This window comes from Zootoca vivipara, chromosome 5, assembly GCF_963506605.1.
Source record: "Zootoca vivipara chromosome 5, rZooViv1.1, whole genome shotgun sequence".
Taxonomy (NCBI): domain Eukaryota; kingdom Metazoa; phylum Chordata; class Lepidosauria; order Squamata; family Lacertidae; genus Zootoca; species Zootoca vivipara.
In genome coordinates this window covers 80,761,756-80,788,600 of record NC_083280.1, presented here as the reverse complement: position 1 = coordinate 80,788,600, position 26,845 = coordinate 80,761,756, and the positions used below count along the sequence as shown (strand labels likewise).

At 42.1% G+C, this 26,845-nt stretch overlaps 1 protein-coding gene across 2 annotated transcripts in view; it reads left to right on the top strand.

Moving 5' to 3' along the window:
• The window catches only part of RET (ret proto-oncogene), an 88,054-nt gene that overhangs the window by 32,313 nt on the left and 28,896 nt on the right, over window positions 1-26,845 (top strand). For both annotated transcript variants that reach the window (XM_035138105.2, XM_035138104.2), the window contains exons 2-8: window positions 11,510-11,761; window positions 12,569-12,859; window positions 14,492-14,733; window positions 17,916-18,117; window positions 20,107-20,306; window positions 25,739-25,997; window positions 26,302-26,427. In XM_035138105.2, the coding sequence (XP_034993996.2) occupies window positions 11,510-11,761; window positions 12,569-12,859; window positions 14,492-14,733; window positions 17,916-18,117; window positions 20,107-20,306; window positions 25,739-25,997; window positions 26,302-26,427 (1,572 nt within the window). The remainder of the gene's footprint in view (window positions 1-11,509; window positions 11,762-12,568; window positions 12,860-14,491; window positions 14,734-17,915; window positions 18,118-20,106; window positions 20,307-25,738; window positions 25,998-26,301; window positions 26,428-26,845) is intronic.

Below are 26,845 nucleotides of genomic sequence, written 5' to 3'. Positions count from 1 at the left end.
TATTTTGTGGACATAACAAGGGCTGCTGAACACTGATTTACTAGGTTTCCCTCTACATGATTAGCAGATGGAAGTGAGTTTCCACTTTTGTTTTTCACATATATTATCCATGCGGGAGAACTAAGGGACTCTGCTAAAGTTATCATATAGTAAACACTGTTTGTTGCTTCTCTTCGAAAAAATGCAATTCAGAAATACTTGAATTGTAACTATTTACAGTTTTACTTATTTAAAATCTATGTATATAAAACAGCTTCTAGTATATAAAACAGAACACAATCAAAACAAAAACAGGATGCTGTCAGTTTCCTATTCTTGCATTTGTGTCACACCTGCTCACAGCGCTACAGCATCAGGTGCTCACAGATCGTATATCATTAACTCATGTAAATGTTATTAACAAGACTTGAGTCAATACTGCTGCACATTGTAGAAGCGATTACTCTGTCAGCTTAGGTCAGATCCACACCACGTATGCACATTCGGTTGAACATTTAAAACTTCTAAATCCCCCCCCCCGAAGAATCCTGGGAACGATGGTTTGTGAAGGGTACTGTGAATCATAGCTCTGTGAGTGGGAAACCACAGTTCCCAAGATTCTTTGGGGAAAGCCATGTGCTTTCAGTGTGCTTTAAATGTATAGCATTTAATGTATTGCATTTAGTCCTCCACAGAAAGGGTTACTTTGCGGTTTTTTGGGGGGGTAGATCAGAATATTTTAAAGTGATTCACATTAAGTTTCTTTATGCATTCAAGGGCAGTTCTAAATTCTGGAAGGATGCAGAATTAAGTGATTGATTTCAGGGCCCGCTGGGGATGGGACCTTCTGAAGTATTGGAGGCAGAGACTCTCACAGCACATGGGAGAGCTTCATTTGCACTGTGCAGTCCACAGCAGTCTCATTGGTTTCTGTAGTGGCCCTGGTGTTTGAGCTAGTTGGCCTAGAGGTCTATGCCCTCTTCTCATGTTACTCACCCAGAAAGTTAAACAGAAGTATGAAGAGGATTTCATAGAATAGTAGAGTTGGAAGGGATCCTGAGGATCATCTGTCCAAACCCTTGCAGTGCAGGGATATGCAAGTGTCCCATGCGGGGATCAAACCTGTAACCTTGGTGTTATCAGCACCCGCTCTAACCAACTGAGCTATCCAAGTACATCTTTAGGCCATCACCCTGAGGTAGCACAGTCCGTTCCAGCCCCTCATCTTTTGAGAGAGAACATACCAAAGGAGACAACATTTTCTCTACATAGACTCTCCAATATGCTGTAGGGTTTTTAATCATATGGGAAAGCTACTCCTCTCTAAATCAACCTGAGAGGGCTGCAAGGAGTCACACCATCTCCAGGGGTGAGGCTGATGCGCAGCCCCGTTGAATCTGTGTTGCCCTTTCACACGAGTAACATGCAAAGAGGGCTCTTGTGCATCCCGGGGGATGAACTGGGGATTCAGCGGGGCTGGTAGGTATCCCATTCTGAATGGAATTTGACAGGTCTACAGATCATGCCAAGTGATTCATTTCCCCCCAAATCAGCAAGTTTTAAGTAATGTGTATAATTCAAGTATAAATAAGTTACATAAGACATCCTATCTTGATCCGTAGACATTCAACTGAGATTTCAGCTTCCATTTATGTGGGGCTCTGAGCTATGTCTGATTTGTTCCAAGTTGAGTTGTTGGAGGTCTAGTGATGTTCTTACCATGTGTCTGAAATCAAAGGTGGAAAATTGCAGTACTTTCCTCTTCGGGGATTACATTCCATCATCTTTGCCATATCTTAGTAACACCGTCTGCTCTTAACATTACCGTACATTTCCGATGTACAGTGTTTTTTGCCAGAGCTGGAGCAGAGCACATGTTTTCCCTTGTTTTGCTGGAAACTACAGCAGATCAAAGATGCTTCATGTAATGATCATCAGTCTGCACGGAGTGTCTCTGTGTTACATATTAACCAGCTTTGATGCCTCTTTACATGAGGTCACAGCTTCCCAAATTAATTCTGTCACAGGAGAAGATTCATTAGATTCTTAATTGACTATTTCCTTACAAACAAGCAGGAAGGAACTTCTAGAAAGCAAAGTAATTAAATAGTGAACAGTGCACATAAATCATATTTCTGAGCAAATTAATGAAAAAATGCAGAATTTGTTGCACTTTATACAAAGGGCGTTTTTGTTTGTTTATTGGCAAGTATACGAGTGATAGCCCAGGGTCCTCAGCCAACGTTTTTGAAGTTTAAGCTTGGTTTTTTAAGACAGGGTCTGATCCTGAGCATCAATCCTGGCTGCAGCTTCATGGGCATGGGGAATTCATGGCTTTTTTCTACAGAGTTCTTTCCACCATGAAAATGTTTGCTGTTGATAAATGTAAAGTTGGATGTCTCATGCCAGTTTTAGACCTGTGGTACAAACTGATTGCATCAGTGGACTGAAAAACAGAATTGTGCCTTCAGAACCCCATTGAATGTTTGAAAAGGGAATAGCAGTTCTTCATAATGAAAGCACTTTCATGTGAAAGGTGCGTAGTTATGTTTATCGCTCAGTTCTTTAGCAGTTTTCAGCCGCCAGCAGAGGCTTTCACTGATTTTTTTTCATATATAAAAGAGTAACGACATGATACTGTTTCAACTACGTTTTTAAAATAAAGAAAAGATTGAAAAAAGTACCTCCTGTATTGCCAGTTTTGTGTGAGCAGTGGGTTAGTGCAAACACTTTTTATTCCGCTCTCAGAGCTGAGCTGAATTTCCGCGAGTTTTGATTTTTGTGTTTGATGGGGAGGAGAAAGGGCCTTTGGTGAAGTGTTACAAAAATTGTGCAATGCTTAAAAGTGTTCCTATGCTTTGTCCAAGTGCTGAACATTAATCACAACTCTGGCAGCGCTCTTCAAACTCCCTGGAAGTCTGAGTTTCACCCAGAAAATATATTTAGTAGGGGAGTCTAACCTGTGGCCTTCCAGATGTTGTTGGACTCTATCACTCTATCAAGCCAACATGACTAATAGCCAGAGATGGGGGGAATTGAAAATCTGGAGAAGCCACAGGTTAACCACTTCTGATATTTAGGAATTCTGCCTAAGATTTATCTCATTTGGGTCAGAGAAGTTCCCTGAGTTCGGTCACTCAAGTTCATGGACTGCACAGTCCTCTTGTTTCTAAGCTCAGATGTTTCGCTGTGCTGTGTTCTATCAGATAACTACACTCCAGGGACAGTTCCTTGGAACTTTATTTTAAAAAATGCTTTTGATGGGCCTGGCTGCCTGAGACCCCTGGTGCCTTGTTTCACATGGGAGGTAGCTATAATGCAGATGATTCTGAAACCAGTGTCACTCCTGAAAGGTGAGGCACCGCTCTGAGGTAATGTGGGAGACAATGCCCTAAGTACTATCATTTGAGCATAGCTTATGATATAGGGCGCATGCCAGAGACCATCTTCATGTAGGAACCATCTTTGGTAGATAGACCCGTTTTTTAAAAATGGCCTAAAGGAGGGTTGGAAATTGAAATAGTTGGAGATCTGGACCGCCGTATTTGTTTCAGTTGGCCTAAGCAGGCTGTGTGATGGTGGGAACTTGCAGGCTGTTTTTCTCTTTCAGCTCTATCACATCATCTTTAACCCAATTACAAATACCCCACCAACTTTGGATATGCTTTTTTTTAAAAAAATAAAATACATAAAAGTTGATAATGAATAGTAGTAGGCTCTGTTCATATAGCGAGTACCTTTCTTGTTGAGTACCTGCAGCCTACCTGAACATATTTAGATTTTTGTTTTAAAAAGGAGTGCCCCATCTCCCTTTACAACAAACACGATCTAGGTTTTTTTTAAGTAAAACAAACAAATTACAGCGTATAACTTGCTGAGATAACTCCCAAACTGCCTTCAAATCTTGGGCTGGTACGGCATACCTAACAGTCCCTTCTCAATTTCACCACTGACCCGCTCCTATTAGAACAACATGATCCCATGCATCATATTTTTGCAGGCACCCCCTTGTTTGATTCCTATAGTCAGCTTATATTTCAAAGTGACTGTGTTGCACTTAGGAGCTAATTTGTACGATTTGATGTCTGTTGCTGCTGACTAAGAGAAAGGGACAGGAAGCAGCACTACAGTCCAATCTGGCTACCAAGTGATTCAGCTTCTTCCCATGGTTTAGCTCAACAGGTAATTCTCTGTGAATTACTGTTAATACAACTTTCACAGACAGTTAGCATTAATATTAAAGAATGAGATGCAGATAATGCTTGAGAGTGTTTCCTTTTCCTTTTTCACTAATTGCAGTGCCGTATATTATCTCGTCAGTTACACACTTAAGAGAGATTCCCCAATAAGGTATTTGAAGTCTCGGGGGAGATAGTATTGTTGTATTTATTCACGAAGATACAAATAATCACTTCAGACTAGGGCTGAAATGGTAGAAAGAGAATCCCAACACAGTGCTTCTCAGGTCCTCCTTCTCCTTTCCTCCCCTCTCTCTTCCTCCTCTTGTTATCCAAAGTCTCACCAGATGTTCATACATGGTTGTAATGCTTTCTGCTATACAGAAGCAGAGAAATTAACCCCAACCAGCCCTGTGCCCTTCCCTTGCCCCATATATGAAGGTGAGGCTTAGCAGTTACATGGAATTGTGACATCGTAATAATGCTGTCTATGTCATCAGCGAACTTGGAGAGAGAGGTGTGAAGGTGATGGATCTGTTACTTCATATGTGATTATCTTTTGTTGAATGCAGAGTCAACTGGAGACTTTTGTTTGTGTGGATGAGCCCATTAGAGACCAAGTAACACAGATGGAAGACTTCTGTACCCTATTGGGGGGGGGGTAGCTGTGAATTATGGTAACAGGGAGTAGACACTGAGTTTTCTATTTCTGGGATGCCAAATTGTCATCTTCTGGGAGCACTTATTCTGCCTTTGGCTGCCCCATTGCAAATGTCTGTGGGAAAGGGTGGTGGTGGCCTGTGCTCATGTTTGAGTGGTCAGAGACCAACCTAGCAGTCTGCCCAAATCTTTTTCAGTACTGGTCATCATCACTGGGGGGGGGGAGATTTGAACCAAGTCCTCCTTTCTGAATCGAGCGCCCTATTCTTACTCTCTCCCCTTGAAGTGGCGTTGAACACAATATTATTAGAGTTGCACACAAGAAGAGCATTCACAGCCACCCTCCATTTCGTGTGAGTATTTCTCCCCCTCCTGTTGGATTGGACCATCATTTTTACACCTAAAGTTCTCTCCTGAAATCTGGTAACAGGACATGTGCACGTTGTATTCTGATGCTCTGCCCACTTAAAGGTGACCAATGGGGCGGGTGAAATCTTGCTTCCCTACTGTGAATGGGGGACACACATAATTAAGTACTTGTAAGGAATAAATCCTACACAAATTCAGAGTGGAATCCCTTCAACCCCTCCTTCCGGCAACTCCTGCAGACAAGTATTGCTCTGCTTTTCTTTGGACCACATCAACAAGGCCAAGGGGGGGGTCTTGTTATTTGGGCAGCCCAGGAGCTCCATACACATTGCCCAGGCTTGTGCCCTGGGGAAGTCACTTCTTTTTTTATAATATATTTTTATTAATTTTCCAATTAAAAACAATTATATCACATCCATTATTTCAAATTATACAAATACATATCAATCAGACCGAATGTTATGCCAAATCATCTAAAATTTTCGGGGTTCCCATGCTTCAAGAAATTGGGGATTCCTTGCAGCTGCCCACTGCCGTCTTTTTCTAAAGTCCAAATCGTCACTCAAAGTCTATAATAGTCCCGATCTTTCCCCTACAATCACAAAGATGTTTTCCTCTTTCATCCGATTTTTCCCCAGCTGCTGAGATAAGTATCAAACGAGATTTCACATATGTTCTTTCTTCAGTGCTGCTAACACAGTGGTTTTGACTTCACCCCTGGAGGCATACTCCATTTTCTCTCTCTCTCTCTCAAACGAGAGAAGCCAACAACTTCTTGTATGCTCATAAGAGGCTCCTTAGTTATATGTGTTGAATTATTTCAGTACAGGCAGGATATTCAAGAGTAAGGTAAATATATATTCTGTATCTATGTGCAAAGGAGTGTTTTGGAAGATTGAACATCGCTTTGTAGACAAAAAAACCCCTCTGCTACTCATTTTCTGCATAAGCTCAAGGAAGCAGATATGAAATCTATTTTGTTGGGATTCCCTTCAGAGACAGCCCACAACTCATGCCTGCTCCCTTCCATGATTTTATGCTAGGATAGTGAAACGTCCAAGTAGTTAAGTATTTGCAATTGAACAACTGTCAATCTTCATTAATAACTGTAACCATCTTAAGAACTCTCTCTTCCACCACTGCTCTGATTGATTACTGAAATATGATACTTAACCACAAATAGTGGGTTAGGCTATTAATAGCAAGCATCATGTTTGTCTGGTAACCTCGTTATCTTTTCTATGTGTTAAAAAATGAGAGAGCCCTGTCTTCACAATCAGAATGAATAAGGATATAATAACACAACCTGTTATCAATAAGATGTGGTGAAAGCCTAGGGATAGGAAATGGAACTTGTTATACTGTGATAGAAATGGTATTCTCTGAAAATACAGCAAATGTAGTTTAAATAAGTGTCATAAAGAGGCCTTGGTTGCACCGTGGAAAGTATATAATTAGGGGGAAATCTTTCACCTCCTAGTTTGTAACCAAGAATATTCCCCCCACCCCAGCAACTGAAACCACCAGAGTTAACAGAAACAAATGGTAATCAATAAACATTCCTAAGATAAGTTGTCATTTCAGGTCAATATTCACTCAGTGTTCATTTATACACAAATGATTGAAGAGGGATAGACTCAGCCAATGAAGGTTTTCTTTCAGCTTCATATTTAATTACCTCCCATCTGTGTGTGTTGTTTTTTTATTTATAATATTTCATATTGATAAATGATGCAAATAAATTGTGTACATAAGTATGATAATTTAGTTTGCCCTGAGTAATTAATTTTTCAGAGCACTTGTACCCCGCTCGGCAGCCTGGAAAACTTCATGCACAGCTTACAAATCAATACAAATATAGCAAGCCCAGCCCTCAGGCTTGGTTTACTCTTGTTTTTTTAAATGTTTGTTTTTGTAAGCTGATTTGAATCCATCTTTTTGCAGAGGGACACTCATGGTAAAGACCCATATCTAGATATTAAAAAGTGTGACAAAAACAAACCACCGTCACTGCCCCAGCGCCCTTCTGCTTCAACCCTACTGACTGCTGTTTGGAGGAAGGTGGAGACTTCATGATGCCCTATTTCTATGAATGCTTATTTTACAGAAAAGAAGCGGGGCTTGATATGGGGTTGCAGTTGGTATACACAGGATAAGATGCTGGTCAGGAGGTGATTTGGGGATGGAATTAACTTGATTTGCAATGTGCCACAGCAGGCAAACAACACCAGGCCAACGTATTAATTGCTTTTTAAAGCCATAAACCCCACCCTCCTTGTCTTTGGTTAAGACTCCCACTCCAAACAGAATCGTGCACCCAGGCACCTTATTACTTCTTTGGAATTTAATTTATGGAGCAGGGTAATGATGACTGATGACTGGGGCAAGCAATTGAAGAGGAAATGATTTTGGAGCGGTATCCGGGTGGGCAATTAATTGGGGGTAACTTAATTGGATAGGTCCTCATTAATTTGCGGTTATCTGGGGCGGGGTGCAAATTAATTGAATACTGCAATTGATTTGTGCTGATCTGAATGGAAATTAATCTGCTTGCCTTCTGTGAAATTTAGATTGTGGCAATGGTTTCTAAATTAGCACCTGTACGTGTAAAGTAATGCATGTAAATCTATGCCCTCTTTTTTTGACACCCTGTGAAGAAGGGGGGGGGAGAGATGAGGATGCCAATGGGTGAATGTGGGCAAATGCAGCTGCATACATTTGTCACTTGGTTACAGTTTGGGATAGTGATTAAGAGGTTAAGCTTGGGATAGGGAACTTTGTTTCAATCTGAGGCTGTATATTCCCTTTTGGTCTAAACCACTGAGCCTCTTGGGCTTGCCGATCAGAAGGTCAGCAGTTTGAATCTCCGCAACGGGGTGAGCTTCCATTGCTCTGTCCCAGCTCCTGCCAACCTAGCAGTTTGAAAACAGGCCAGTGCAAGTAGATAAATAGGTACCACTGCAGCGGGAAGTTATATGGCATTTCCGTGCGCTCTGGTTTCCATCACGGTGTTCTATTGTGCCAGAAGTGGATTAGTCATGCTGACCGCATGACCTGGAAAGCTGTCTGTGGACAAACGCTGGCCCCCCTTGGCCTGAAAGCGAGATGAGCACCACAACTCCATAGTCACCTTTGCCTGGACTTAACTGTCCAGGGGTCCTTAACCTTTTACTTTTATTCCCTTTTGGGCAACACAAGCCAGTGGTGGGCCAGAGTCAAAAGTGAATGAAACAATGATATTACCCTTTTACAGTAGGGTAGCCTTTACACACACGCAAACCACAAGCATCGTCGTTAGAGTGCAAGGACCCCCAAGGAGGGTGTGAGGAAGGGTAATGAGAGGCATGACCTGGGAAGAGGCCCCTTGCAAGAAAGCTAGATTTTGAGGAGAGATCCATGTCACAGGGGTAGCAAGAGAAAATGGGTAGAGCCATACTTGTGATAAGTAAATTTTCATTTGACTATTGCTAGTTGATTAAAGACGTGAAAAAATGGGTGCCTTTTAAGTTTGATTTGTGACAAAAACTCCACATAGTAGTGAGGTGCAAAATAAAATAGCAGTAATAAATTATTGCGGAAAGGTGGAAAACAACAAGGGCAAACAGCTCTTAGGAGCTGTTAGTTTTCATTTTGCAACTTGTCAGACCCTTCAGCAAGAAATTATTAATAAATGCTCACCTCCTTTATTACTGTCCTAGATTATCAGTTTAATGTATGATACATTAGAACAAATCACAAAGGCAGCCGTAAATCGTGCTACAGTGATTCATTGCTAGATCTGGCGGTGGTCTCATGAATCATGACCATATTTCAAAGGAATTATGTAATGTTTCCAAATAGAAATGCATACCTGTAATGCACAGCATTCTGTCGGGTCTTGGATTAAGCGAGTCCAACAATAAGAGATAGCTAAAAGTGCAGTCCTGTGTTTGTCTATTCAGAAAGAAGTGAGTATACACTGTGCTTTGTATGTGGACAAGAGCTTAAGTAGTGGGCTCCAATTTAGGGAATGCTGCGGCTAAATAAATTTTAGCCTAGTTGTTTGCTAGCTGCTTTTGAAAGAGATGCCTATTAGGCAAAAAAGCTGCTGGCTTTTCAATGGTCTCTTGGCACCATAGTTAAAATTCTATGTATACTAGGGATAGGGAATTATTATTTTTAGCCAGAGAGCTTCATTCCTTTCCAGGGGATGGGGGAGTGGGGGACACAGGCTAGTGCTGGGTGAGGCCAGAGACAAAAGTGAGCAGAACAACAAGCACAAATCTTAGCTTTGAACAGTAGCCTAGTTCTTAACACACTCTCGCACCCTCTCTGTCCTCCACACAGGCAAGGGAGAGGCATTAGTTCAAGGATGCATTCCAGCCAGACAAAAGCACTCAAACAGGGTCAGTGAAGGTTGTGGGCTTGCAAGAGGGGTTAAGGATGGGGAGAGTTCAGAGGGTCAGATATAGAGAGGCCTGAGGTTCTCCATGCCTGACATACACCACAATGCCATAGATGATGTCACCATTTTCAGGGTGTCTGGGATGTTGAAATTAAGGACTCTCACTAGGAGCAACTTTTGTTGTTGTTGTTGTTTAGTTGTTTAGTCATGTCCGACTCTTTGTGACCCCATGGATCAGAGCACGCCAGGCACTCCTGTCTTCTACTGCCTGCCGCAGTTTGTTAAAACTCATGTTGGTAGCTTCGAGAACACTGTCCAATCATCTCATCCTCTGTCATCCCCTTCTCCTTGTGCCCTCAATCTTAGAACTCTTAGAATCAGGCATCTGTGTTCATTGAAGGGAAAGGGAATTCATGGGGAAAGACAAACAAATACTGCACGATGTTCATATTAGTCTATGGAGCTAGGGAGAGAGGTTGCAAAAAACACGAGTTCAAAGAGAAAGCACTTAAGATTAGTTAAAAGGGTTCAGATGCACGTTGTGTGATGTAAATGGTATGGTGTGATCCCAGTGTGGTGTATTGGTTAGAGTGTTGAACTAGGATCTTGGGAGATCAGGGTTCAAATCCCTGCTCAGTCATAAAGCCCACAGGGTGACCTTGGGCCAGTCACAGTCTCTCAGCCTAACTTGCCTCACATGATGGTTGCGAGAATAAAATGGAGAGGCAGGAGAACCATGTATGCTTCCTTCCTTGGAAGAAGCTGAAACCTTGTATAAATTTAATAATAAATAAAAACAAATGGTGTGAAGACCTCAGAATCAGCACAGTAGCGTTTTACACCCCCGCCCCCAAGGTAATGTGGTGAGTGAAGAGCACTGACAAGGGATTATGGTACTAACAAGAGTCTCTGATGTGGGGCGATAAAGACTTTTCCCTGCCATGGGTGGGGTGAATCCCAGAAGCTTAGAGAATATGTTTGTAGAGAATATTGCATTGGCAGTAGGGCGAATCTTGTTGGACGCCTCTGCCTTGCTTTCCAAGCATAGGTTTAAATTGCAGTGTTGTTGGCTCAAGTCAGATTGCAGTGCCGCAGTTCCTGATGTAACGCATTGCATTATTTCATATCTGTCAGTTTGTTCTCTTTATATGAAGCAGAGAAGCACCTGAGAGTTCAGGTATCAATGCTTTTGACGACCACACTCCTGGTCCTGGATTCTTTCAGACCAAACGAAATAACTGCATAAAGCAAGGCTCCTTTGATGCATATTTTACAGCTCCATACCTGCCTTTATCAGTGCTCCTTCGTTAACAGTTGTAGACCTGTTCAGATTTGTGAACAATGTGGAAAGGCAACTGTCTGAGGGAAGGAAATGTAGAACAAACACTTCAGAGCTGCCTGCTGAGAATGAGACTGTAGGAAATGGGTTCTGATTAAGCTCTAATTAAATAAAGTGCTTAGTACTACCAGGAAGGGAAATAAAAATGGTACTGAGAGTGATCCGTTGCTTTCAGCATAGGCTTGATTAAAAAAAAACATTTTGACCTTTTCTGTGCAGTTTTATTGCATATGATTTTGAAATTACTGTTAAATCAGTTTAGGTCTATAGTGTAGGTACGTCAAATAGGTCAGTGTTGATTTGATACAGTGTGGGTCCATGCATTAGCCACTGGAAGAAGAGTGCTCACAGGAAAATTGCTTGAAAATTAAGAAAGGTTTAATATAAGGGAGATGCTTAGGATGGATAAATGAGTCCAGAGGGCAAGTGGTCAGTTACGGGCAGCTGAGATTGATCAGCTAATTTGCCCCCCCTTCTGTTTTTAAAATGTTATCATTTAGATAGCATGTGCAATTCCACCCCCATACATTTTTATTAAAATGTCCATTTTAACAATGAAGTACAGGATCTTAAATTAGCAAATTTCTGTATCTTTTCCAGTTGCCTTTGGCCTCTACTTTCCCCGGAGGGAATATCATGAGAATGTCTACCTTGACCAACCCAGCGGAACCCCCCTGCTACAGATCCATGCCTTGAAAGATTCGGAGGAGGAGGATACATATTTTTGGCTGTGCCCACAACTCCACATCCCGCGAGCTGGAAGTAAAGACAATCTCTGGTTTCAAATCCAAGAGAAAACTGGACTTCTTTTCCTCAATAAGAGCCTAGATAGGGAGGACTTTGATATGCTGTGTAAGTCATGCAGATGAAGCAGATGCCCTCATTGCACTAGTGTGTGTGTGTGTGTGTGTGTGTGTGTGTGAGAGAGAGAGAGAGAGAGAGAGAGAGAGAGAGAGAGAGAGAGAGAGAGAGAGAGAGAGAATATGAATGTTTACCTTCATTTCCATCTGGTGGAATTTATCCAGATACGAATTGTTACCAAATCAGTAGAACTTTTTTCATTGAGTGGAAGGTACTCAAAGAGGAACAAGAACAAACAGAAAGAGGAATAAGAACAAACAAGAAATTTAATTATTGTTTGTTGTGGTTAACAGAAAATTACAATTCTTCATTTAAGATTGGTTTTTTCCCCTATGTCGTTCTTTGGGCCAGTCTCAGAAAGCAGTATACATGGAAATATTAAAACCCTAATAAAAGAGAAAAGACAGACTGTAAAGGGGGGGGGAGAGTTCCTGAAAACCCTATGAAAGGTCTTCCCTCCTATCAGGGCAAGGTGATTCAGTGGCACTTGGGGGAAGGAGAGGCCAAATAGCTCAAACAGTAGAGCATGAGGCTCTTAATCTCAGGGTCATGGGTTCGAGTCCCACATTGGGCAAAAGAGTCCTCTACTGCAGGGGGTTGAACTAGATGGCCCTCAGGATCCCTTCCAACTCCACCATCCTGTGATTCTGTGATTTCAGCTGGAACACTGAGAGCTACATGGTGGGCAGCTCTTTGGGGTGCTTTGTCTAGGTGGGTATAGAACAATAGGTGATGGTGAATTGCTAAAATGAGGGTTCTTTGTAATCTCCCCCGTTTCTCTTGTCTCCTCCCTGATAGTTCCAGGAATTTCGGTATCGAAGCTGATCCTCCAAGTTTTCGTCTCACCCCTGCCTTTCCAAGGGAAGGAATGCCATGAATCTTATACCAAAGTATTGGTGAAGCTTTCTGTTATCAATTCCACCATGCCAGCTTGCAGTTCTGGGATGCCAAGCCAGTTGTGCTTTGCCAATACGGACCTTTCTTTTCACATCAAGGAGAACAAACCACCAGGGATATTCCATCAGCTCCAGTCATATCCTCTGCAAAACCAGTGCCAGAATGCAACCATTTCCTACGAGGTGATAGCAGGTAAAGCAACTGCTTGTCCAGTGGGCAGCAGGGACCCTGTTTGCCTTCACAAATCTTTATTTCATTGGGTTTTCTTCCAAATACGGCTCCCATGAGCCTCTGGAGAAGGTATTGAAAGCTAGGCAAAAGTTTGCATTGGAAGGAACAAGAGCACTTGGGTAGGTAGAAGGCACATATGACTTGGTCAAAACATTTGGAAACTTGGATTAGGTATAGAAGCTATACCATTTCCCCCCTATATGTGCAATAGTTCAGCAAATTCCATTATTATTATTATTATTATTATTATTATTATTATTATTATAAAAAAACCTTAAGCAATAGATTTCATGGCCTTCATTGTTTAATTAGGAATATTTCACTATTTTCAGAAAAGCATTAAGTAACACTGTATCAATGATGGTTGAAATTCCATATTAAGAAGAATTATCAATGGGAATTCTGGCTAACACATTATGATGGTCCTGAAAGAGAATTTTCACATCCCCACCATTGCAGCAAAAGTCTTGGAACATTTATGTGGCTGGGTATTTGCTGAAGTGTTTAAGGGATTCTGGAAAGGGCTTTCAGTGATTCAAATTTTAAAAATCCAAGCCAAACCAATGCTAGTTTTCCCCTTCATCTTGATTATGATGTAACCTACGTTTTGAGCTGCCTTAACCATCTGGGAAAGGCAGGTAAAGAAGCATTTTAAATAGATAAATAGAATAACGAACCTTTCCGCATTTTCTTTCTTGTAAGACTGGAGCAGGGATGTCTCAAAGTAATGACTCTAGCAACAGAACAAAGGCACTTCCTGCAGTACAGTAGTGGCTTGCCTTGGCTGCGAATTTTTGACCTGCTCTCTGCTGTCCTTCAGCACCACCAATAAGGAGGAAGGAACAGTCCTCTGCCTCAAAAACTACCTGAGCCTGTCTTGTAAATCTCCTTGCAGGTTTCTCTTGCTCCCTGAAGTTTCATCTCCCTCATTTCACTCTGTTGCAAGATTTAACATGCCCGCTTTGATACAGGCTGCAGGTAGTCCCCTCCCCCTTGCTTTTCTACTGAAAAATATTCAAAGTGGGTAACAAGATCATAGCTAAAATCATTATGCCATCATTAAAGATATATAAGCATAAGGTTAAATATATATAAAATAGAACAATGAAGCATTAGAAACAATAACTACCCCTTAATTTAATAGAAAAAAGTAACACCCTTTGAAAGTTTTATCATGAGCCACAGTTCATCCGTGGCAAAGGCACACTAGACAGTAGGAGTGGTGGGTCTATATCGCCCGGGGGTGGGGGTCTTCCCTAATGATATGAGGAGGAATGAAATGCCAGGCAGAGCAAACCAGAGATACAATAAAGGTATAGAACAGGGGGAATCCTTTCAACCCCTAATTCCAGTCTTTTATATCCAGCATGATTTCCAGAACTCTATAAAGAGTTCTAAGATTGAAGAATGCTGTAAATAACACATACATGCAAATTGACTGGATTTGACTTCGAGTTGCAGTTTGGGTGTTTCTGATTGTGAATTGTCTACTTCTGGCATAGGATCCTTTACCCCCCCCCCCCCAAGGTTGTATCGCAAAGAGCTCCTGCTTTGTTAGTGATGGAATGAGACAGTATTCTTGCTGTGTTCTAGACAAAGGTGTGCCATTTCTTTACAACATGGACACAGCGAGTATCCGCGTGGCACAGCCTCTGGATCGAGAGGAGCGAGAGAAGTATGAGCTGATTGCCAAATGTACTGTGACAGAAGGTTCCAGGGAAACTTTCAAGGAGGTGCCATTTCTTGTAGCTGTCTTTGATGAAGATGACATGCCCCCCTTCTTGCCTAATGACACAAACACAGCAGATGCAGTTGTGGAGTTCAGCAGGAAAAAGGTAACGCTCCATGATGGTGTAATGTGCTACTGTGACTTGCTGATGATTTAAGAGTCCTTTGCAACCTTTCCACTTCCTCCCACTATTTTTGCATGTTTTGAAGGGCTCTTTTGAGTATGTATGTGTGGAAATGTAGAGTTGGTTTCCATGTAAAGTTTTCCTGTCGTCAGACCTGGTAGGAAACATGGATCTTGCTTGTCCATCCCAAGAGTTACATGGATAAATTTTCAGTGAAACATTTCTTCTTGAGGGTGTTCATGGGAGCACTTCCAAAAGCGACCCATGAATACAAAACATTCTCCCAGAATATGATGTTAATCATTAATTCCCTCTAGTAGCAAATTTGGGTTGTCAAATACCAATGAGTCACAATGTAATGCTGTTTACACACTTAGAGGACCTCGAAAACAGGCAGAAGCATATAAGGCTGTAAACCAATAGAAAATAAATGTTCAAAAGGACCCTGTGAGCTTCCAGGACATAAGGAACATTGAGGTTGTTGAGATAAGAAAATAGTAGAGTAACTCATCTCATTGTCTGGAGAGGGAACTTCCAGGGTCACATTACACTGAATGCAAATTACAGGAGATCTTGTCCTCCCTGCTGCCTTTTGTTTGGTGGTGGAGGAGGAAGATGCAGCCACCAATTACAACTTTGTTTAAATCCTGGATTTCTCCATTATTTTCTGTTAGCTGCATATTTGTCTGCTCTGGGGTTGTGGAAATATCTCTAAAGCAATTAGAAGTCTCCAGGCAGTGTGTGTGAATCTTCTCAATTAAATCTGTGTTTGAGGGTAGTTGAGCCATTGAATATTGAAGGCGTCAGCTGAAACATCAATGGGAAATGGAAGGAGACGGAGGGAACTAGCCTGCTTAAGTCCCACTCAGTCTATAGTCAAGTGAATGTACACCATAAGTTGTAAGGACTCTCCTTCCTGCACTACATTTCCTCTCTCCCCCAGCTGTATTGCGATAAAGCAGTCAGATGAAATTTGGGGTGTTCAGGATGCTATGGCTATAGGTTTTCTTAAATAAATAAAGCAGTCAGGGTCAGAGCTACCGGTAGTAGCTTGCCCCAATCCTAAATAAATGAAGAAATCTGAAACCCTTTTATATAGGACAATGGGGGAAAGATTTTAGGAGTGTCCCTTCTCCTACCCCATCCCATTTCAATCTTAAACACTCCAAAGTGCTATTGTGTTGGAGCTCCCTTTAATACAATCTCATATTTTTGTTAAAAAGTTCTAACAGATTTATTATGAGAAACGTAAGTTTTAAATTATAGGCATGTTTCTTTCCTGGGAAACTTATTTCTTTGGCTGCTAGATTTTTCATAAGAGGGATTTGCGGTTTTTGGATATTTGCTGCCACCAACAGGCCAGAACCATTTCCCCCCATTTTATCCACCTCAGCTAGCTCTGGAGAGTTTAAATTGAAGGACCACTGTATACTCTGAGTGCTGAATGAAGACTTGTATGCTAACTGTTTTATGCCAGCAAGTTTGGAAAACTCAGCAATGGCCAGAGGATTGGAGAAGATCAGTCTACATCCCAATTCCAAAGAAGGGCAGTGCCAAAGAATGCTGCAACTACCGCACAATTGCGCTCATTTCACACGCTAGCAAGGTTATGCTTAAAATTCTACAAGGCAGGCTTAGGCAGTATGTGGACCGAGAACTCCCAGAAGTGCAAGCTGGATTTCGAAAGGGCAGAGGAACCAGAGACCAAATAGCAAACATGCGCTGGATTATGGAGAAAGCTAGAGAGTTCCAGAAAAACGTCTACTTCTGCTTCATTGACTATGCAAAAGCCTTTGACTGTGTCGACCACAGCAAACTATGGCAAGTTCTTAAAGAAATGGGAGTGCCTGATCACCTCATCTGTCTCCTGAGAAATCTCTATGTGGGACAAGAAGCTACAGTTAGAACTGGATATGGAACAACTGATTGGTTCAAAATTGGGAAAGGAGTACGACAAGGTTGTATATTGTCTCCCTGCTTATTTAACTTATATGCAGAATTCATCATGCGAAAGGCTGGACTAGATGAATCCCAAGCCGGAATTAAGATTGCTGGAAGAAATATCAACAACCTCAGATATGCAGATGACACAACCTTGATGGCAGAAAGTGAGGAGGAATTAAAGAACCTTTTAATGAGGGTGAAAGAGGAGAGCGCAAAATATGGTCTGAAGCTCAACATCAAAAAAACCAAGATCATGGCCACTGGTCCCATCACCTCCTGGCAAATAGAAGGGGAAGAAATGGAGGCAGTGAGAGATTTTACTTTCTTGGGCTCCTTGATCACTGCAGATGGTGACAGCAGTCACGAAATTAAAAGACGCCTGCTTCTTGGGAGAAAAGCAATGACAAACCTAGACAGCATCTTAAAAAGCAGAGACATCACCTTGCCGACAAAGGTCCGTATAGTTAAAGCTATGGTTTTCCCAGTAGTGATGTATGGAAGTGAGAGTTGGACCATAAAGAAGGCTGATCGCCGAAGAATTGATGCTTTTGAATTATGGTGCTGGAGGAGACTCTTGAGAGTCCCATGGACTGCAAGAAGATCAAACCTATCCATTCTTAAGGAAATCAGCCCTGAGTGCTCCCTGGAAGGACGGATCGTGAAGCTCAGGCTCCAATACTTTGGCCACCTCATGAGAAGAGAAGAATCCTTGGAAAAGACCCTGATGTTGGGAAAGATTGAGGGCACTAGGAGAAGGGGACGACAGAGGACAAGATGGTTGGACAGTGTTCTCGAAGCTACGAACATGAGTTTGACCAAACTGCGGGAGGCAGTGCAAGACAGGAGTGCCTGGCGTGCTATGGTCCATGGGGTCACGAAGAGTCGGACACGACTAAACGACTAAACAACAACATGCTAACTGTTCACCAGCAAGCTTAATCATGCATGCAATGTTGGTTTGAGGAAGCATGTCTGAATCTAAAACCAGTCATCCAGATTCCTGCTTATTGAGATCAAGCAGACACTTTTACTGTACTCTTTCTAGTACCTGCTAAAAACATGGTCTTTTCTAATGGGATAATTATCATGACCTTGTAAATCTGTTGCATATTGAAGCACTTTACATCATATTTTTCATCCTAGGATAATGCTTAAGTGCCAAGCCAGAAATAATACATTGTGACTGCAAGCAATTTCCCCCCACCTATTCTCTTTTAAAGGGCACCGTCATTGCAGAATTAACTGTCTACGATGCAGACACCACCCCTATTTTCCCTATAGAGAGTAGCAGGAAGAAGTACACTGGCACCATAAGTACATCTGATCCATGGATCAAGGAGACATTTCAAGTGGAGCACAACTTCCATGAGATCTTGTTCAACCCAAATGGCAGCCAAGTGAGGGGAACACGACACGAGTACAGTAAGTTTATGTGGATTATTATTCCTGAAGGAGGAGTTCTGCATTTTGCTGCCTTATCCAGTTTTTGAATAATAAACTGGAGATGTGAGATAATAAGTAATAGTATCAGACTTCCAGGAGGGCAGGGAATGTCATGAGATAATAATGCAGTGTGGTCCAGTGGCCAGTGCTAAAGAAATAATTCTGATGCTGTAGCAATAATCCTTTCAGCCAATAGGGGCAGTATAGAATAGCCATGAATCAGGGTAGACAACCTGGTAACCTCCAGACACTCTGGACTAAAAGTCCCATCAGATTCAGCCAAAATGGCCAGTGGCCAGGAATTATGGGAGTCATAGTCCAGAACATGTGGAGTGTTCCACATTATCCCTTTCACAGATAACGGACCTGACTAATAACCATTGGTGGAAGTAGAATCTCCTATGCTTGTCAACAAACTAGGACCTGTTTGAGCACTGCACTGTAATTATTTATCTATGTTGAGATATACATCAGCAACGGACATGGCCTTCCCTTGAGAATTGGGGCAACAGTTGGATTTTGCCATGGAAAAGTGTTTCAGTTTTGAGATGTTCAAAGAAACCAAGGTTGCCTTTTATTAACTAAATCCCTTACAATAAACTGCCTTTACTATGGAAGGCAAGAATATGCAAACGCAAGTTCATGGCCAAGCATGGGAACTTGCCAGGTATGCTTGAAAATCCTAACCAACAATGGAATGTCATTGTGCTCACAGTTCAACAGTTCAGGTTCAGCACCTTCAATTCAGTTCATTTGTTGGCATAATTCCCAGTTGTGTTAGTGGGCTAAAGATATAGATTTGTATCCTAAAATAAACCAGTTAACAATTTTGAAGTTCAAGATGGTTTGGACCATTTTCAAATTTTATGAGATGGAATTAACTGGCCTTTTCAATATTTATATGGTGACAAGAAACCAAGAGCTTTTAATTGCAACTGTTGTGCAAATGTATATGGTCAGATTATATTCCAGTCTGTCCAATGAATAGTAATACTGTCTCATTTAAATGAAAGTATAATAACTGTTCTGGTTCAGACATAACAGTCTTGGTCCAACAAGCCATGGTTTACCGGATCAAAAATGAGCCTTTCACCTGCATTCTCCTGCAGGTAGTTGTTATTTTAAAATACAATACAGGGGACCCTCCGGATATGAACTTCATTCATTCTGTACGCACCCCAAAAAGTCCGCATCTAGAGGTGCCACTTCTGTGCACGTGCATGGCGCGATAGAGCACTTCTGCACATGTGCGCGTGGTGAAACCTGGAAGTATACATGTCCGGGTTTGCTGCGTTTACAACCTGAGTTAGGTTACCCGAAGGTAACGTAACCCAAGGGTCCGCTGTATTAAAAGCAGTTTAAAGTAATTACAATCAAGATAATATGGTAGGTCCTAAAATATATATCTCAAGGGTCCAAGCCCAGAATAAAGAGGTATGTCTGATGAAAACTGCATAATAAAGGTGCCAGACACACCTCTGTGACAAGTATGATTGAAAGAGGGCTGAAGAGCCAATGTTGGGTCATGTAACTGTTCCAAATAAGATTGTTTCTTCTGTTTCTCCCTGATGCACATGCTTGGTGGGGTTTTTGGGTTGTCTTATGGAACAGAGCTCTGCACATCATTATGCCTGTGCCCAATTTTCGCCATGAGCTCTACATGGTAGAGTTTGAGACTCTTGTTCTCAAAGTTGTGGGTTTGAGCTCCTCTTTGGGCAAAAGATTCCTGCATTGCAGGGGGTTGGACTAAAAAAATCCTTGTGGCCCCTTCCAATTCTATGACACGCTGATTCTACGATCTGCTCTTAGGGTGGCTTTTTCACTCCTGCATGCCAAACCAGCTGTCTTTGCCCTGCTTTCTGTGTCCACTGGATGTCTCTCTTGACCACCTTTTTCTTTCCCCGAGAGAATGTCCCTGAAGTGTTTATGTACTGCGAACTTAATGAGTCCAGTCTTCTGTTTCTGCAGGACTGGTGTTAGGCAAGAGCATTTCAGTTACTGAAAGCAGCTCCCACCAGGTGGACGTTATTGTGAACGACACAGAATACCAGGGGCCTAACAAATCCCTGATGCTCCACTTCAATGTCACCATTCTTCCAATCAGCATCCAGTTTTCAAATGTGACATATCAGTTCACAGTGAACAGAAATGCTGCCAACTTCTCACAAGTAAGGATTGTGTACTCTTTTGCTCCATTTGGAAATTCAACTTGGAATATACCGTTGGCTCATGCCAGAAAATGTTTATATAAATGAATATCCTTCAGAGGTTGATTATGTCCTTTGTTGTCTTTCCAACTTTTTTATTTAATTAAAAAAAATAGTATAGTTTCTTGTGCCAAGGGAGGGCATGTTTTGCTAAGGAGTGCTTACTCTCAGGTTGGAAAGAGGGCACAAAGAGTCCCCTGCCATTTCTGGGGAGTTTCATTCCAGAAGGGAGATTCCTCTTTCTTCTCATACAGTTTCTCAGCTCTGATGGTGCAAGGTGTGGGGATTCTTCCTTGTTTTCTAGTCTGTCCACTGCTGCACTTCTAGGGTTGTAGAAACCAGTCCCTCCGGTGACCAACCTCTAGGTTGAATATTGTAGTGTGTCAAACCTTGGGCGTGTGGGGCTGTTCAATAGACATTCTAGGGAGTCTTGAAAAGCGACATCATAGTAGGCAATTTCAGGGCCACTCGAAAGGTATGAAAATGTTCATATTAGGGATTTTGATCTTTTTTTTAAAAAAATCCAGTTGTTTAGAAATTATCAAAAATCAAGCGCACCTCATGTGAGAGTCTTACAGTGATGGCAGCTGGGTTAAGCTCACTGGGGAACCCTCCCTGCTGACTTCCATTGCTGGGTATCTGCCACCCATCAGCCTTCCCTGTGCTAGATCACACTGCTCCTTCATTTCCTACACATTTACCCCGTTATATGTTGTTCGTCTTTCAGTAGATCCAGAGTACTGGCTGAGTGTACATTCATTTTTTAATCAATGGGCAAGATGAAATGAAGGGCCCCTTTGTTTCATTTGTTTTTATTAAAGAAATGAATGCATGAGTTCTAAAATGATTCCAAGCATTGTATAATTAATCTGTTACTCAAAACTATTTTAGCTTTCATCCCCACCCCCCTTTATGAGTCAGAATAGGTCAGCTGGAGGTTTCAGAGAGAGGAGGGTGTCAGCTCAAACAGATTGTAACCAAAGTGTCCAACATTCTGGTTGGTCTTTTCCCCCCATAGAACCTTCTAATCATAGTGCTAAGGAGACGGGAATTGTGAAAGTCTATAAAAAAGGGAGAGAAATGCCTGTGTTTTTCTTTTCTTTTCCCGTGCAGATTTTCTCCTCCATTAGTGAATATTTGCAGGTCCGTCTTTTGGTTGGTTTGTTCTTTGTCTTTCATAAAAACAGTTCCCACTCAGTCACCCCTTGCAGTTACTTGAAGCATTTTCAATCCATTTCACACTGTATTACTACTACCACCTCTCCCATTCCCTTGTGTTTACTTACTTGAAGTATTTTCATCTCACTCATTGCTTGACAAGGCTTCTTGAGTGCCCTACGTTAGATTGATAAAAACAGTAACATATGATTAAGGCAGTAAAAATAGGCTACTTAAAGAGGTTGCACTTATGACAGTTTGCTGCTGCTTCCTCTCCTGCTCACAGGGCAGTTGGTTTTTAATGGCCACCGGGAGAGGAAGAAGGGACCATTCTCTCCTGGTGAAGTGATTTGTAGTTTATATTTTAGAGAAATACATTAATTAAAAGTTACATGATCTCAGTAAATTGTACCCTAAGTCTACTAATGTTGGATAGCCCCCACAGCCTGTGCAAGTGTGTGAATTGGGGGAGACTGGGTGAGCAAGTGGCACCCACATAGTTGCAGAGCAATTTAAGCTTCATGGGTCCACAGTGGTTAATGGCTGCTGGTAATTTGTCAACACAAAAACTGCTACATCCAAAATCCACTTGGCAGTGGCTGAAAGATGCTGTGGCAAGCAGAAAACACCCACACCTGGCAGCGGACACAAAGACATAGAATTTCCACTGATGACACCAAATCCTGACGTACCACCCACCCAAAACACACACAATCACTAGCACATGCACATACACACCCCAGTGCAACACTGTAAACAAATGCATGTGCACACGCTGGTACCCCTCAAACGCACAGGAATCACAGCCCCCGCATGCTCCCCCGCAAATCAAGAAACCATGACAACACAAAGAGAGCAATGCGAAGGAGAGCTTTATTGTAACCAGGGAGCCATGGAAGCCCACACAGTCGCAGCAGCATGCAGCGATGACAGGTAGACCAAATACCCCTCGCTCCCCCAGGGGACATCCCCCCCTCAGGTGTGGCAGGTGGAGGTGAGCAGGTACATCAGTAGTGGCAATGACACCACAGCTCACATCCTAACCATACCTAGATTGATGGCCTGCAGCATTGGATAGTGGAACACCAGTCTCTCCCTGGTGGCCCACCCATGACCCTGGAGGTAGTTGCTGGTATGGCAACAGAGCATAATTCTCCCCCTGCAGCATGGGGGAAGAAGCAGAGCATGTCTGGAGTGGCTTAGCGCATACCATGCATACCTCCTATGGTTGATGCCAGGCGCCTCTGCAACCTGTGTGGTTGTGAACTGCAAAGCAAAAAACATACAAGAGTGAGCTTATAGACACAGGTGTCATATTGGCTAGCGGCTTAGCAATCTTTTACTCATCTTAGGCACCTAGTGTACTTAGTGTGAGGTTGATTTCCCCAGATTGAGCCCAGCCCATTCTTCTTCTTCTTCTACTTCCTATGTGACTTCAGCTGGGAGGGGTTTTTATACTTATCTGTTTTCCCCTCAACAGTGAAGGTCTCAGTTATGTTGTATCCTAACCGACCCAACACGGCAGACTTGGGCTTCTGATTGCACCTGGTGTGTTTGCTGCTCCTACCGTGTTTCTCATATTATAAGACACGTCTTATATTTATTTTTTCCTCAAAAAAACACACTATGGCTTATTTTCAAGGGATGTCTTATTTTTTTCCTCCTCCTCCTGCCGTGGCCGGCATTGCTGCTGCGCCTATCACTATGTCTTATTTTCGGGGTATGGCTTATATTCCTTGAATGCTTAAAAATCCTGCTATGTCTTATTTTATGGGTATGTCTTAAAATATGAGAAACAGGGTATGAGTGTCTTTAGTTGAATTTGCAAAGTTAGTTCTATTTACAGTTAGTTTAGATCACGGTTGGGCTTTGCCTTTTTGTTGTCTATAAAATGGGCTCCCTTATTCTTTTCTGTCTAAAATTTCAGATAGGATCCTTTGGAGGAGAATTTCTGAAAGTTTAGTGCCTATTGGATAGAGGAAAAAAAACCCCAAAAAGTTGCAAAAGCAGCAAAACAGAAACTGGGTATCCTATTGAAGGCAATGGGAGATGAAAACTAAATAATATATTAAAAAATTATGAATGAAATAACTAAATAAATGAGGTTTTAAAAGTAAGACTGAATGGATGAACAAAACTAAACATTCCTCTTCACCCCTGTAATTAGCTTAACAATGTTTCTGCCCCATTTTTGAACAGCATATAAAAATATACTCTGAATGCCTCCTCCTGAGTCTTGTAGATTGAATATACATTACAGATGCATTCCATATGTTTGTGCTTCAGGCTTTCTTCAGACTGGCTTGCTTTTATCAGCATGTGGAGTTCAGGCATCAACTTATTTACTGTTCTGTCCTGTGGAAACTTTCTAATGCAGATTTTCAGGAAGAGAAGAAATAATCAAAATACTTGGGATTTTGAGCTTACCCTTCCATAAGAAGTGTCATTCAGTCTCTCTTACAGACACAGGAAATCAGAACCCTCCCTTCTTTGTTCAATCTGAAGGGTGGCAATTGTAGTAATAATTGCTACTGCATTCTAAGGGGGGAAATAGCTAGCAAGCTTGCTCTCTCTGCTGTGCAGGTATCATCTCACCTAAGCCAAGTGCCTCATGCAAATGCCCAGTCATGTGGCGCCCCAGTTTGTTTGGTTCTTGCCCCAGAAGGGAAGGAGGCAAGCTTGTGCCTTGACCATATCAGGTTGGTACATAACCCAATGTGCATATGATTTGGGGCATAGTATCTCCCCTACTTCCTCTCGATTTGGCTGTCAGTTTAAGATCTGCAGCAAGTATTTTGGTTCAAGCAGCTCACTCCCTAGAGGGTGGCACTCCACATTCTTGAAGTATTAGGCATAATCTGGAATGATTAGCTAGCACAGGGGGGAGTGCAGGACGAACTAACGCAAAGGCGAAATTGCCTTTTGCCCCGAGGAGAATATGAGAGTATGAAGAAGCAATTAACCTTTGGGCTGATGCCATTTCTCCATTTTGACAGCCAAGTGAATGAATGAAGAAGCATGAACATGGCCCGGCAGCAGCCTGTCCCACATCAAAAATAGGATTTAACCTCCCAATGGCTTCAAAAAGGAGGCTCTATCCACTTGTTCTCGGGCAAAATTATCACGTGTGATTTTTTTTCTGATTTTTTTTTAGGAGGGAAAGTTTCTGTGAATCTCACAGTATGCATACTTTCCATTTGGATTGCAGTTGAGGATAGAGATACAGTATATACAAATGAAATGAGATGCTGTATCTTTTTAAATTTGTGTTTTCTTGTCTGGTTGTAGAACAAAACATCTTGGGGCACTAATTGAGCTCAGTTCATCAAACGTGTGCAGAGTTATCCTTGGGGTGTATGTGTGTATATGAAAAGAGAGAGAGAGAGGATTTGTAAACAATGAACCCCAAAGGCCATTATATATAGAGGTACATGGACCATCTGTGCAAATGTCAAATGTACATAATAGCATTTACCGTTAACTTTGCATTGAAATGTCACATGCCTTCTGTACCATGTGAAATTCATGGCTTTGGGGATCTGCTGTTTGCAGTGTTATCTTCTGCACTCATCTCAGTGTGTGCATGTGTGTGACCTATCTACCAGGGAGATCACTCAATGTGTCTTAGTCTGTGAAAGCTTATGCCACAATAAATCTGTTAGTTTTTTAGTTGTTGAATGTTGGCTACTGTCAGGTTACCAATCAGGAAAATCCCATTCAGTTGGCCCCACCAGCTTGGTTGCAGTGTTCGCCTACATGTGAAAGAGCACACCGCAAAGCAATTCCACCATGGTTTGGTGGCTGTGAGAGGAGGCCTGCCTTTCTATGGCCCTGCCTTGAAGTCATGCTTACAGCCCAGTCCTGTGCAAGTCTTCTTGGAAGTAAGCTCTGCAGAATGACATACAAGTGTGGATAGGATTATGGCTTTAAATATGGAGGCCCTGTGTAGATGCTTCTTCACATATTTAAATGTGGTTTCCCCAACCATCTGAGCAAGAAAAGTATTGTTTCACCTGCAAACAAGTACTGTATTCGTACCAATCCAGTTGTCATCAGATCCCACAATGTGTGAAATTGTGTCCAGAGTTGCAGAGCATTAACACCTTTGAATACATTGTTGCTTGTCTATAACATTAACTGTTGATAACATGCATGAGGCCACCATTAGTGCTGCTTCAGTACTTTTGTTGCTGGTGGCATTTTTGATGATGATTTCTTTTTTTCTTTGAGCCCAGATAGGAAAAATCTGCATTGACAACTGCATGAGGTTTTATGGCGTCAACATCACCTATAGCTTACAGACCCCCAATGTCAGCTGCTATGCTGTGGAGATCGCTCAGGGCCCTGAAGACCAGTATGGGACCCTCTACGTGAATGATTCTGCTGTGCTACAGAGACCTGACTGTAAAGAAATCCAGTACACTGTACTTGCTAAAGAAGAGCAGAGCAGGAAGGAAGCTCTCACCCATGTTACCATTGTCCTTGATGGATCACGTAAGTTGCCTCTGGGCTTTGGTCTTTCCGGTGAATACGCAAAGCCTCCAATACTTGAATATGCAAAATATTTGGTTATTCAGACCTTTTTATGCAGCAGCCCTTGCATGTGAGATATAGGCCCCAGGGAGCCTGTTAACACCCTCCCTTCTCTCACTCTGGACAGCAACACAGAACTGTGTTGTTGGATGAAATCCTTTGAATTCAAAGGAAAGAATATGCTCTTTGCATTTTGTAAGCATTGGGTAGACTCTTACAGAATTTTCTGGTGATAGTATAGCCCTTCTCCTCCTCTTCTTTATAGCTATACATACCGATGATGGTTGCCCAGACTCATGTTCGATGAGCAAGACCCGATCAGAGTGTGAAGAGTGTGGTGGCCTTGGAGCGCTAATGGGAAAATGCCAATGGAGACAGGGAAGTGGTAAAGGTATGTCCAGACATTCAGCAATTGAATGGGAATCTAGAGTAGGGCGGAACTGAAGAGAGCATTGAAGAGCATGGGCAATTCTGTCACTGGGAACCTCAGTTGGATATTGAGGACATTCAGGGCATTCTTTGTTACCCTGAGTTGCAAACATATTAATATTATTTGATCGTTTTATTCCTTGAGCAGCCTTTACTGCTGTGTGTGTGTGTGTGTGTGTGTGTGTGTGTGTGTGTGTGTGTGTGTTTATACTTAAAGATACTGGGAAACCAGATATTGTGATTGCAACCTATAAGAAGTCAAATACGTTCTCCATTCCATTCACCCTTTCTCTTAGACAAACACATTTGTATGAGATTTTGTGTAGGATTGAAGAATAGCTCTGACAAACTATGTAATCTATTACATAATCAGTATAAAT